Source organism: Diorhabda sublineata, chromosome X, assembly GCF_026230105.1.
Source record: "Diorhabda sublineata isolate icDioSubl1.1 chromosome X, icDioSubl1.1, whole genome shotgun sequence".
NCBI classification, from domain to species: domain Eukaryota; kingdom Metazoa; phylum Arthropoda; class Insecta; order Coleoptera; family Chrysomelidae; genus Diorhabda; species Diorhabda sublineata.
Window position 1 is genome coordinate 12,379,222 of NC_079485.1, and position 12,644 is coordinate 12,391,865.

General features: G+C 31.7%; 1 protein-coding gene across 7 annotated transcripts in view; it reads left to right on the plus strand.

The window, feature by feature from the left end:
• LOC130451832 (latrophilin Cirl) overlaps positions 1–12,644 on the plus strand; it is a 365,678-nt gene that overhangs the window by 329,215 nt on the left and 23,819 nt on the right. For 6 of the 7 annotated variants that reach the window (XM_056791133.1, XM_056791132.1, XM_056791135.1 and 3 more), the window contains 3 exons: positions 9,090–9,242; positions 9,374–9,577; positions 11,483–12,139. In XM_056791133.1, coding sequence (XP_056647111.1) covers positions 9,090–9,242; positions 9,374–9,577; positions 11,483–12,139 — 1,014 coding nt within the window. Of the gene's footprint in view, positions 1–120; positions 282–9,089; positions 9,243–9,373; positions 9,578–11,482; positions 12,140–12,644 lie in introns of those variants that run through there. The other variant, XM_056791137.1, reaches the window with a different exon arrangement.

Here is a 12,644-nt window from a genome sequence, read left to right on the forward strand (position 1 = left end):
GTACGTTATAAAACATTTTGTATTTGGATCAACTACTGATAAGTCAGAAATTTTGGATCCTACTTAATTAAATAAAAATTTATCAGATAAACAGTTGCGATGCGAAAATACAGTTAGTTAGCGTTGATTTTTTGGAATGGAAAATAAAGTCAATTTGACAAAAAATGGCATATCATTATTATTCTTTTCGAAACAAAAAATGTTGGGAACATAAATCAAGTATATAAACTACATAATTAATAAATGCGACGATATGATAAAAATTGAAGGCTAATGTTCAGGTAGGTGGGAATACTTTTATTTACGTTAAATAATTTTGTTGTATAGTTATCATTGAACTATACTCATTTGTATTAAAATCGACCTTGATTTTTGACCTTACATCAGAAATGAAATAATAATTGCAAGAAATGTGATACTCGGAAATAAAAATAAATATGTTTTGGCGACCCTTTAGGTGAATACACTCGTTTTCACGTCTAAGTATTGACAAAACGTCTAATTGTGTTACTGCATTCCAAGAAATTTTAAGAATTAACTAAACCAGAGTGCGGACGCCGGCTCAAATTGGGCAGCTTTCTTCCCTTCATATCGTACTCATGATTTAACGGATTCAATCTAGTGACATAGGTAACTTGGCCAGGTTCTATTCTATTTCTACTCCATAGTTCAGTGTGCAATATAAAGATGTCTACTTTTTTGCTGAAAAAAGAATTCTGAATACCCATTTATAAAAAACAGTGCAATAGCTCCCCAGGCTATTATTCTAATAATCCTGCGCACCTAAACAAAATCACGATTCGTCGCTGAATACGATATTACTGAATTCTTCCTTCTCCAGTGGTCCACAGTCTAAGAAACACTAATCGTGGACGGAATGAAAAAGAGCCAAAAGTTCGAATTCAACGAGTTATTAACAATGCTACGTTACTCTGTAAACCACTAGTCAACAATTTACGCATAGGAGCAGAACAGTCTCGTAAAGCTATTTGCCTGAAGCACCTATCTTGACACTAGGTGGTACACATCGGTTAACCAGTTGGTCTTCTTAGAATTCTTTTACCTTTTTCTATACACACGCATGACTTTTATTATTGCAAAACAGTTAACACGGTCGGTAATTTCGAACAAACCAATATCTCTTTAGGCCAAAATCCTTCCCTTTCAAATTATGATTGACTGATTAAACACACGAAACAATAAAACAAGTGAAGGAAAAAGTTATTAAATTAAAAACAAGTTTTATAGAAAATGACGGCAGAAATCAAATGGCTAGTCTGTCACAATCCCTAAATAATTTATAAGGAGAGGACCGGAAGGTAATGTGGTTTCCTCTCATGTCGATATTTGCTTGTCCTTTATAATTGTGTACTTCGAAATCGTCTATGTAATTTGTTTACTTCTAATAAATTGAATATTATATTTTATTGGCAATTTGGGGTAAACCGAACAGTTGTGACCAAAAACGTTTGAAATATTTATCTCAGTGCATTAAAGAGTTGTGAATACCAAAGATGGTTCTTTAAGTTCCGATCCGTATCATATCAATCAGATAAAGCAACAATATTAGACAACGAAATGCTGAGTGCAAAAGTGAATATGTCAGATAAACGAGGAACGCTCAAACGCTCCATTAATCATCCCTGGTTGACCATTCAAAAACATTTGCAGCTGATTGGGAAAATAAGCAAAGAAGTTATTTGAGTCCTCCATAATCTGTCCGACGAAAAAAGGCAAGAAGCGTTCTATGCTAATTTAATCGCTGGAGACGAAAAATGGGTCCTATGTGATATTCCAAAACGCAATAAAGCAAGTTCTTTCCAAATTCCAATCACGGCGTACTGAGAAGGCTTACATCCCATAAAGGTGCTTCTGTGTGTTTGCTGGAGTATGCGCGGAATTTTTCATTTTGAAGTGCTGACACCTGAGCAATGACTTAGTCCGATATTGCAAACACAGCTCTCCATTTAGTCTGATCGATACGACATTTTCTTAGTGACAAAAAATTTATTGATGGGCATTAAATATTTGTACATAACAAAATATTGCTCACTTACATTAATGACTAAAAATAAAAACATGTTAAAATTTTATTAGTTTGAATTTAATTTAAGGAAGCGACGAAATTACGTCCCTTTGTTACTTTATCGCCGTTTCCCTCAAATAAATAAATTCAACAATGTCTAGTAATTTAAATTCAAAGTGCACACAATCCACTTCCTTGCTATATGCCGATGATCAGTGTATTTTCGCTTAAAATTTAAATATGAAATTTTTGATGAAAGGACTCAAACAGGAATATGAAACATAAGCTTTAATTCAAAACATCAGAAACCTAATATATGTGTAGAGCTGCAAAAAACTTGGATATACGATAGAACCTCTCTGATCCGACACTGCGCCAGTCTGGCACTCCAATAATCGCTCGCTCCAGTAAGCCGGCGCTCTCAGACGGGCGTGGAGGGGGAATTACGTTAAGACATTTACACTAGTGTAAAAAAACAACTGCTGATCTGCCGAGTAGCCTCTTATTTCGTGTGTTGCGAACATCTATTGTTTTAGTGTTATTCTCAACGTTGCTGTTCAGTTTATTCGTGGGAAAAATTTCATCACAGTGTAAAGAAAATACAAAACATTAATGTTGCTTTAAAAAACCGAGGTTCTGAAAAATATGAAAAGCTATCTAACCTGAAAATCAATACGGAGTCGGCCGTGCTACGATACACGACATACGAATAAACAGTAACAAAATTAAATCATTTTGCAAAAATCTTGAGAAAAATATTGAAAACTGGAGAGTTTACTCAGGATGAAGACAGTATGCTTGGTTCCTCCAAGAGCGAAACAGGCATACACCGATCTCAGGAAAAGTTCTCAAAGAAAAAGGCAGATTCTTCTACGGTAAAATAATGGGGAAAGATGATTTTCAAGCTAGTCAAGGATGGCTTGAAAAATTCAAAAAGCGTTTTGGAGTTCCTCTGGTAAATATGACGGGCGAAAAACTCTTGTGATATCGCAGCGGTCGACCTATATAAAGCTAAGTTTAAGAAGATCATCAAAGAACTAGGCCTAGCTCCCGACCAAATCTATAATACAGATGAGAGCGGTTTATTTTCGCAGCTTTTGCCTAAATACATTTGTCCAAACAAGTGCTACGTGCCGAAAACTGGCGAAAAACAGGATAACGTTCATGCCATATTCAAATGCAAGTAGCGCGCATGAACTGAATCTATTGGTGATAGGAAAAGAGAAAAATCCCAGGCCATTCAAAAATATTAATCAACCTGTTGATTATAAAAACCAAAGTAGGGGATGGTTGATGCACGCTATTTTTAAGAACTAGTTTCATGGAATATTTGTGCCATCAGTAAAAAAATTCTTAATGAAGTGAAATTGCCACAGAGACGTTGCTTATTTTGGATAACTGCACTGATCACCCAGAAGAATCCGAGTTGAAATGTTCATGTGTACAAGGGATAATCTTACTTACTAACATTACTCCTCTTTTATAACCAATGGACCAGCATGTCATCCAAGCAGAAAAATGCAATACAAAAAGCCTAATATATGTGTATCGCTGTACAAGGTTTTTTCAAAGGAAGATAGTGTCTTGAATTCATGAAAAGGAACGAACTTAAAATATGTGGTTTTTTCACTTGTGAACTCTTGGGAAAATCTACCCGAAAACGTCTTTGTTTGTTCATGGAGAATCTTATGGCCAGATACGACACTGTTAAAGCAATACAAAAAAGAAAGATAAAAAAATGATGTTCAAGATGTAGAAGAGAAAGTTTCTCTTGCTACTGAAGAACCTGAGGAAAATGTTAATCGTGAACAGATAGAACTAAGAGACACCGGCGCCAAAAAATTTGTGATGCTACAATGCTACAATTTGTGAACTACAGATGATGTGAGCCTGTGGTTAGCCGGCGAGCATAATTGTATCTAGCACAATACCATCGAATAACGATTGGAAAATTCCGAAGTATGTAAGAGACATATTACAACTAAAACTGCTAACTTGTCTCTTACATACGCGTAATTGATTACCCAAAAAGCAAAACAAAGCGGTCATTCTCAATTTGTATTTGTATTGGGTGTTCAAGGTCTTTTTGAAATCCTTAAAATTAAAATAAAGAAACGTATTCCGTAAATATTGGCCATCCTCAGATTTGTTATTATGTACATTCTATGTCCTAAAAGCATGTTGGCGTTGGCTAACAATGGCAGAAATTATATACAAAAAAAAATACAAAAATACTATGCCATGTTTAAAAATATTTTATTATCTAAGACTAGTAGAGACTTCGAAAATTCAAAGCAACACTTTTTGGACAACTGTGATCATAAAAACTTTAAAAAATATGTTGAGAACATGCTAACAAGAATACAGGAATGGGCAATTTTCTATCGGCAAAACCTTCCATTGAGAGGTAAAAGCACAAATAACTATTATTGAAATATATTCCTCTCGAACGCACAAAAGCCTTTAACGTAACACAATTAGAAGATTTTGTTGTTACAAGCTTTGAGTCATATTATAAACAAAGGATTCTGGATTTAATTTTTGGTCGAAAGTCAAAAGTTGTTAAAAGTTGTAAAAAAGTTGTAAAGTGATATCAGCAAATATGGAGCAGATGTAGTTTACCGTTCGGAGTGAAAAAAAATAATCAACTAATTTACAAGGTTGATATGTTATGTTGCAAATGTACGTGCCCTGTAGGATTTAACGACAAATATTGTAAGAATATTTCTTCCACTACAAAATACAGAAATAACAGAACTCATTTTGAAGTGTGCTTTCACATCATCAGCGTCACACATCCGAGAGTGCGTCGCACCAAAATAAAATATCTTCATCTCGACTTGAAACATTGCAGCTTAATAACGAATCCTGCTGCCTTCGGAAAGTGAAATTGCAGAACTAAAAGCTAAATGGATATTATATTCTATTGATATAGTCACTAAACTTGAACAAGATCCTCAACAATATTATCCTGCTATACAATCATATTTAAATAATGTAGATAAATATGCACACACAACCACTGCATTACTTAGTGGAATGCATACTTGCATTCAAATATAAAGGAATTTCGTCAAAAAATAGGACTTCTGCCACAACAACTCGCCGCAAAGGAAATAAAATTCCTATTCAGCCAACGTCAGTGGCAAGAAGAAAAATGGAAGGAAAAAATACTTTTTCTGGAAGAAGATCTATTGGAAACAGTGGGAAAAAATAACCAGCACACGCATTAAAAATTTGCGTAGAACAAAACGTAGGGCTTGGTGGTAATAAGTTCAGAAAATAATGTTGGTAATCGCGTTTATATTAATTTTGTTGTTATTATCATTTAGTAAGATTTGTTAATATATTAGTATTTTTTATTATGCATCCATTGTGTGTTTTTTTAGTTTAAATAAATAAGATCACTAAACTTTTTTAACTAATCACTTAGGTATCATTGCATGATTAACGATATAAAGGTTGTGTATGTAAGAGACGAGTTAGCAGTTTTAGTTGTAATATGTCTCTTACATACAAGTTATACTTCGGAATTTTCCGATCGTTATTCGATGGTATTGTGCGTCCGCTACATACAAATATGCAGCCAGCGATGAAGAAGAAAACGGCCAGTTTATGACAGAGCGAAATAATCGAAGATGTGTTGAGTAAAGAACAAGAAGAAGATAGTTATAATCGTGATGAAGCGTCTGCTGTTCATTTAATTAGCCATAATGGTGCAATGGGTGTCTTGGTTACTTCAGTAAAGTGAGCAGAAGAAAATGATGTTTTCGCAAATGATATTCTTGTTTTAAAGAGGCTTCAAGAGAATGTGTTAAAAGTGTCGTTGCAAGCTAAGAGGTAAAAAAATGGCAGTTTCTTTACTCCAATTAAATTCCTCGCCAGAACTGTAAGTCTTGGTATGTTTACGTTTCTATTTACAATAGGCGAAGCCAAAGACAATTATTTTTAAAACATCATTTTTTAAAAGAGAGAATCAAACTCTTTTTGTCTGTAATATGTACTTTTTTCTTAATACTTAGAAATAAAGCTTTTTGTGTATTTTTACTATCATCAATCCGGCAGTACCCTAGTCTGATATCTGCAGGATTAACGAGAGTCTACTGTATACCAAAAATTGGGGACCTATATGATTTCCTGCAGAATTAAAAAATCTAGTCAATATGCTAAGAACCATCGATTTCATATCATCGACGAAGATGTAATGTTGCCGAAGTAAACATGTTGCTAGTAAAAATAGAAGTTTAAGATGTTAACTTTAGTTAGTTATTTAGTTGAACTATATGCAATGTGATAAAAGAGTTTAGATTTCAACTACTTGGTTAAATATACCGGTATTTGAAAATATATTTTTGCTTTTTACTTAGTCACTATGAACTATGAATAGAGCAATTTCTTCTATTCTCGTGACGTGAAAGTTCTATTATTCAGTACAGTTTTTAGTAATTTCCCAACTGCGAAATATCGATTTTCAAATAAAATTTTCATGAATTACCATTCCAGTTACTTTACAATTTACAAACAAACCAGTATCGGCTTTTTCATCAATTGCTTACACAAAGTGTAAACATACAAAAAACATTGTACTAATCTTCATTAATAATGTATAAAGCCGTTCATTTTTTCCTTTACTAAACGATAAAACACTTGCCGTAAATTAAAAGTGATTTAGTCCAGTTAATATTTCAGTTTTTAAATTCTTGACTTTCTAGTTCTCCTAGAAGGTTATTAAAATCGCAATTATCAAATAATACATTGGTATAAAAACTACATAATGCTCTAACGTACTAGGTATTATACGAAATACAAGTTGTTATACTATAGCATTATTTGCTTGAGTAGCTGTCGCCCGCGGCTTTCCCCACGCAGTTTTGTATAATTATCAGAGACAATAATATAAAAATTACTACTGATAAGTATTCGTAACCCTAGTTTATCTGTTCGTAGTTAAGGAAAAAATAGGTAGTAAAAATTTAAAAACTGACTAAGTTAAAAAAATATGGTTTTCCATTGCACCCCTTACAAAGAGTAGTGGTGAGAAATTAGTAAATATATTTTATATCTCTATTAATGATTATTAACGTTTTAAATCGCTAAAACAAAACGGCTGAATTTATTGGAGTGGGAAAGTACTGAAAAAAATGACGAAAACGGTGTTTTAGTAGTCCATCGATGCTATGCATACCACATAAGGCACACATGGGTGATTGAAAAGTAGGATATCAGTAAGTATCAATCATAAAACCAGGCAATAACTTGGTCGATCTTTAAATTCAAATTTAAGGACTTTTAATATAAAACATTATACCCTTTTCATACCCTAAGGTGTGAAACTATTAAAATTCCTGATATACCAGATTATTTTTTATTTTTTAGCCTAAACGTAAAATTGGAAGATCATAACTTCGACAGACTTTCATACAAACTTTCATGCCCTATGAGGATTGAATTTTCAAAAACGCTGAAATATGTAGTTATATTTTTTCCAATCATTAGTCTGAACACAAAATCAGTAAAAGTTGATAACTTCACGGACTTTCATACAAATTTCCGTCTCTATAAAAAAATCGTTTCTTAATGGAAGGTTACGTTGTAAAAGGGATATATTGTCCAAATTTTGTGATTGTAGCTTTAGTAGTTTCGGCTGTGCGTTGATAAATCAATCAGAATATGTTCTTTAAATATTTAGAGAAACCGCCTTTGTTCATTTGCTGTTTCTCTGATTATACACGGAGTAATTATTGCGAAATCTCGTCACAAGTATCATTCGAATGATATGAATTTAAATTTAATTTCGTTTACAATGGAACTATGAAGTATCAAAATTTTGTTTGTATGAAGTTTGCTATAGCGATGCTATAGCTCTATTTCAACATTATGTTCACACTTGATATTTCTATGATATTTTGTCATTAATATCATTGATACTGATTCTAATTATTTTGGCAAATTTAGTACTGTTTCCTGTATTAAAATTCAATTTATTCGAATAATAATTTAATTAATAATTTTTACTTCTCATTTTTTTTTATTTTTCTATACCTCTTGTAGATGTGAAGCGTTTTTATTAATGTATACAGTCCATATTTAAAATTTGAACAAACCGACCAAATTAATAAAATATATAAACAAAGAGAGTCTATTATTTGGAATAAATTCGTAAGATAAAATATAATTTTCTTGAAAAATGCTGGGACCTCTCGATTAGTATTTCCAATCACTATTTTTGCATACAAATCCCAATATAGAGATATGTGTTGGTTTTTTCAATAGCGAACTGTCATTTTGATGGCTATTTTCACAGGGCGTATAATGTTATATATTAACTATTTCGCAATATCCTAAACGGGATTGAAATTCAAACACACCATTAACTTGAAATCTCCTATGAGTCCATGCTAACAATTTATTAGTTGCTTGACAAATAGATGAGAGTGAGAAATTTCCGAGATATGATCGAGTTTTGGATCCTAAAAGTCTTCCTGTCTCTTATATCCACCGTACACATTAAATTTAGCACCATGTAAGTTCCACAGTTGTGGATTAAACATTGAGATAAAAACATTATCTGCGAGGGACAGTACTGTGAAGAATATTAATCCAAACTCATTACTTTTTCAATTTGTTATTTAATTAAATAATTCATTGTTTAATCACCCCTCGTGATTATTATTAATCTAACAAATAAAATCGATCTACAAGACTATAAATATTGTGAACGCATTTTTATACAAAAACTTAACACTTCCTACCTGAAAACTATCGTATTGTCCGACTGATTCCTGTTTTTAAATAAATTCTCACTTCGCTAGAAGATAAAATAATTCATAACAATTACTGGAGTCAATTCAAATATTTTTTTTGTAAATGAATTATTTAATTTCTTAACTATAGTCTTTCGAACGGTATGAATAATGTATTTATAACCGATTCCTATTAATGTTTTGACATAATAGTGGCCATACACACCATTTTGCTATAAATATTAAAGTTAATAACTATTGAATGTATATTTTCTATTTTTGAGCTAGAACACCATTTTTAACACTAATGTTTTTTTCAGCCACAACTACTACAACCACAAGTCGACCTAGTCCACCATGGTTGATTACATCTCAACCACCGATGTGGAGTACTATAAAAGCACCATCCAGCAGACCAACTCATCCGACGTCTCCTTCAAAGCCTGCAGCTGTTTCACCGCCACAATCTTCAGGTAATCTTTGTGCTCAATATCGTTGTCATAAATTACACTTCACTAGAATGAGTAATTATGGGTCCTAGTAACAATGAAATATTAATATGAAACTGACAAAATCATGCTACTATGAATACTTTTACTTCTAGGTTCATCGTCTACATCTAGAATTAAACCTTCAACAACAACACCGCGTCACTTTTCAATTACACCACAACCTCCACCGCCTGTTCAGCCCCTTGAAAAAGACGAATTTGATGAAATCAACACACTTGACCACATACCAGACGAAATTACGACGCTTCCATTTACAACAATTACTTCAAACGGAGTTGATTTGAATAAAATCACATGTAAGCACCATTTAATTTCATAAATATAATAGTTACACGATTAGCTTTTACATTGTAGACTTTTCTTCATCTGTCAATAGAACATGTTAAGATTGTGATTTATTGATATCATTTTACCTAAACTAAAGGTCCCATTTTGTAATTATGTAGGTGTTTTGTTGTTTTCTTGAATATATACAGAGTTCTTAAATTCCTACGACTTAAGACACCTTATCTTATCCAAGCCAAGAAGATAGTCAGTAGATCTGCTATAAAATTTGGATAACTGCATTCTTATTGTAGCTGTTAAATATTTAGAAAACTTTCATCTCAAATGTTCATATTTGCTTGTAATCTATAAAATTGTTTGATAATATTACATTATTTTATTAAATACTCCAATATATGATAACCTACTATAAAAAATTTTTTCACTGGATCAAATGTTATCGTCATCAAAGAAATAGTTTTCCTGTTATTACCGATTGTATTAAACTGCATGCATTCTAGCGCATAATAATTGTAAAATGAAATTGTACATTGGCTTTCACTAAACTTCAACTCATTCTACTACTTTGTTCTTGTTCAGGTATCGAAACTCTAAAGTTGTATAAACCATTTAAAGTATTCAGATAAATATACGCTGTCAATATTCTGTTATCCCACTTTTCCACAACTCGATAAGACCGTATACGAGTTGTTTATATAAGGGTACTCAACTCAATTGTACTTATAAGTGTCAATTCAAAACACAAGTTTAAGCTAACACTAACAGTTGTAGATAAGTTAGGACATACAAATTATACAAAGCTTCTATTAGAACCAAGTGTCTTGGTTTTAATGATTCGTCTAACTCAAATCGAAATTGCTGTTGTTATGGCAACGCGAGCTGAATATGGTAAACGCCTACTTCTAGTTACTTCTAGTAATATGCAAATGTGATATGTCAACACTATTTTACATTACATTATTATTGCTTACTAATATAATTAAAAACATTTGTAAGTCCTATATTAAATTTATTCAACATAAACCTGAGTTCATTACACATTTTTTTTTTTAAATTTTTATACTATTTCAATCAAATTTACTACGCTCTCTCCACTTTAAATTTATTATATATTAACCTAATTTCTATAATGCGTAGGACTCATACAAATGTAGTTTGTAAATAATAATTTCTCATGTTTTATTTAAAGCCAATGAGCATGTGTATGTGTTATGAATTGCCTATGGAACTGAAATAGGTCGGTCTTAAGTCCTAGGTTTATTAACAAACTGGTTTAAGAGTTAATATGAAATTGATGAAAGTTAGTTCTTCAAGAAACTAATATTTAAATTAGTATGAGAAATGTCATCTAGATTCCAGAGAATTGGCTCTGCAATATAACGCATCTTTAAAATGAGATTAAAATATAAAAAGTAAGTCTGTAATTTGGAATAAATCCAATATTTTAAATACTAATTATATTTTGAAAATTACAGATCGATTAGTATTTCTAGTCATGATTTTTTCAAATACAATTATTTTATATTATTAATTTCGAGTATAGAAATTTTTAGCTATAACTGACGAATCATTTTAAAAGATAGATTAAAAGCAACGACTTGATAGATTTGTTTCCCTAATTTCATTTATGACTACTAAAACTAAAAATAGTTTTCTTTTATGTCTACCAAATAATGCTAACACTAAAGATACTGTATTTATAAAGTCACTTCGTTCGAATACTAATACCAGATATGTGTTATATTTGATATCTATATTAACTGATCTTCATTGTACTATAAAGTATAGATAAGTTGTCATAATAAATATGCTACCTGAAAATTAGTTGTGAATATTTCAGTAATGATGTTTATTAAATTTGATACCAATTTATTCTAGTTAGTAATATAATAATAACTTCAAATTTTCTTTAATAGATGATATAATGTATACATCAATACCAAGCATGGCTCCATCATGGGGTAAGGACATCGACAGTATACCATATCACTGCAGCCCTCAAACTGTGCGCAGTATCTACTGGAACTGGACAAAAGTGAATGCAACCTCCATCCAACCATGTCCAGGAGGTACCACTGGCTTCGCCAAATGGCACTGTCAAGGATTTCCAAATTCCAAAACGCCTCAATGGTATCCGGCAAACCCAGATCTTAGCGAATGTAGATCTGTTTGGTTAACAAGTTTAGAACAAAGGATAATTGTAGGCAAAGATCCTTTATTGTCAATAACAAACGATTTAGCTCAAGTAACAAGCAGTAAAACACTTTTTGGTGGAGATATGATGTATACCACGAAGATTATTCAAAAACTAACTGAAAAAATGAGTAATGATATTCTGACATTTTCAGATATTGAACAAAGAGAACAGTTCGTAACTGAGCTACTTTCTGACGTAGCCAAAACAGGCAGCAACTTGTTAGATGCTTCCCAACATTCTTCTTGGAAAGACTTAAGCTACAAGGAACAAATGAATGTAGCTACATCTTTGCTCATCGAGCTCGAAGAAAATGCTTTTCTTCTAGCTGAAACTGTAAATAATAAAAAGACTGTAGATCGCATGTTCAAAAATATATGTAAGTATTGAATAATTACTTAAATTATTACTAAATTACAATAGCTTACAGAATTAACTATGCATTATACATAAAATTAACAAAACTAAATTGTTTTTAAAGATATATTGGAGTATTATGGTAGATTATTATTCACTACCATGAGCCTCACCTCAATATAAAGCATAACAAAATAAATTTTGTGAAATTCTACTTTCAAGAATATTTGAAACTCACGTGCTATGTTCTATATTACCATTAGAACCTTATTCTCAATCGCGGGTATAACAACCGACAAAAGAAGAAGCTGTGTCTATGGAACAAAAGGAATAACGAATATGATTTTATCTTAAAGGCATTAAAAAGTTTTCTCTTTTAATAGTAAAGAAAAATGACTCTTAATTTGAATATTCAGGTTTAGAAGAGATTAAAATTTATATTTCTGATCCAATTCTACATTTAGTTTATTTAATATTTAATTGACTATATAGAAGATAAAAGATTGTTCATGAAGATTTTTAATGGT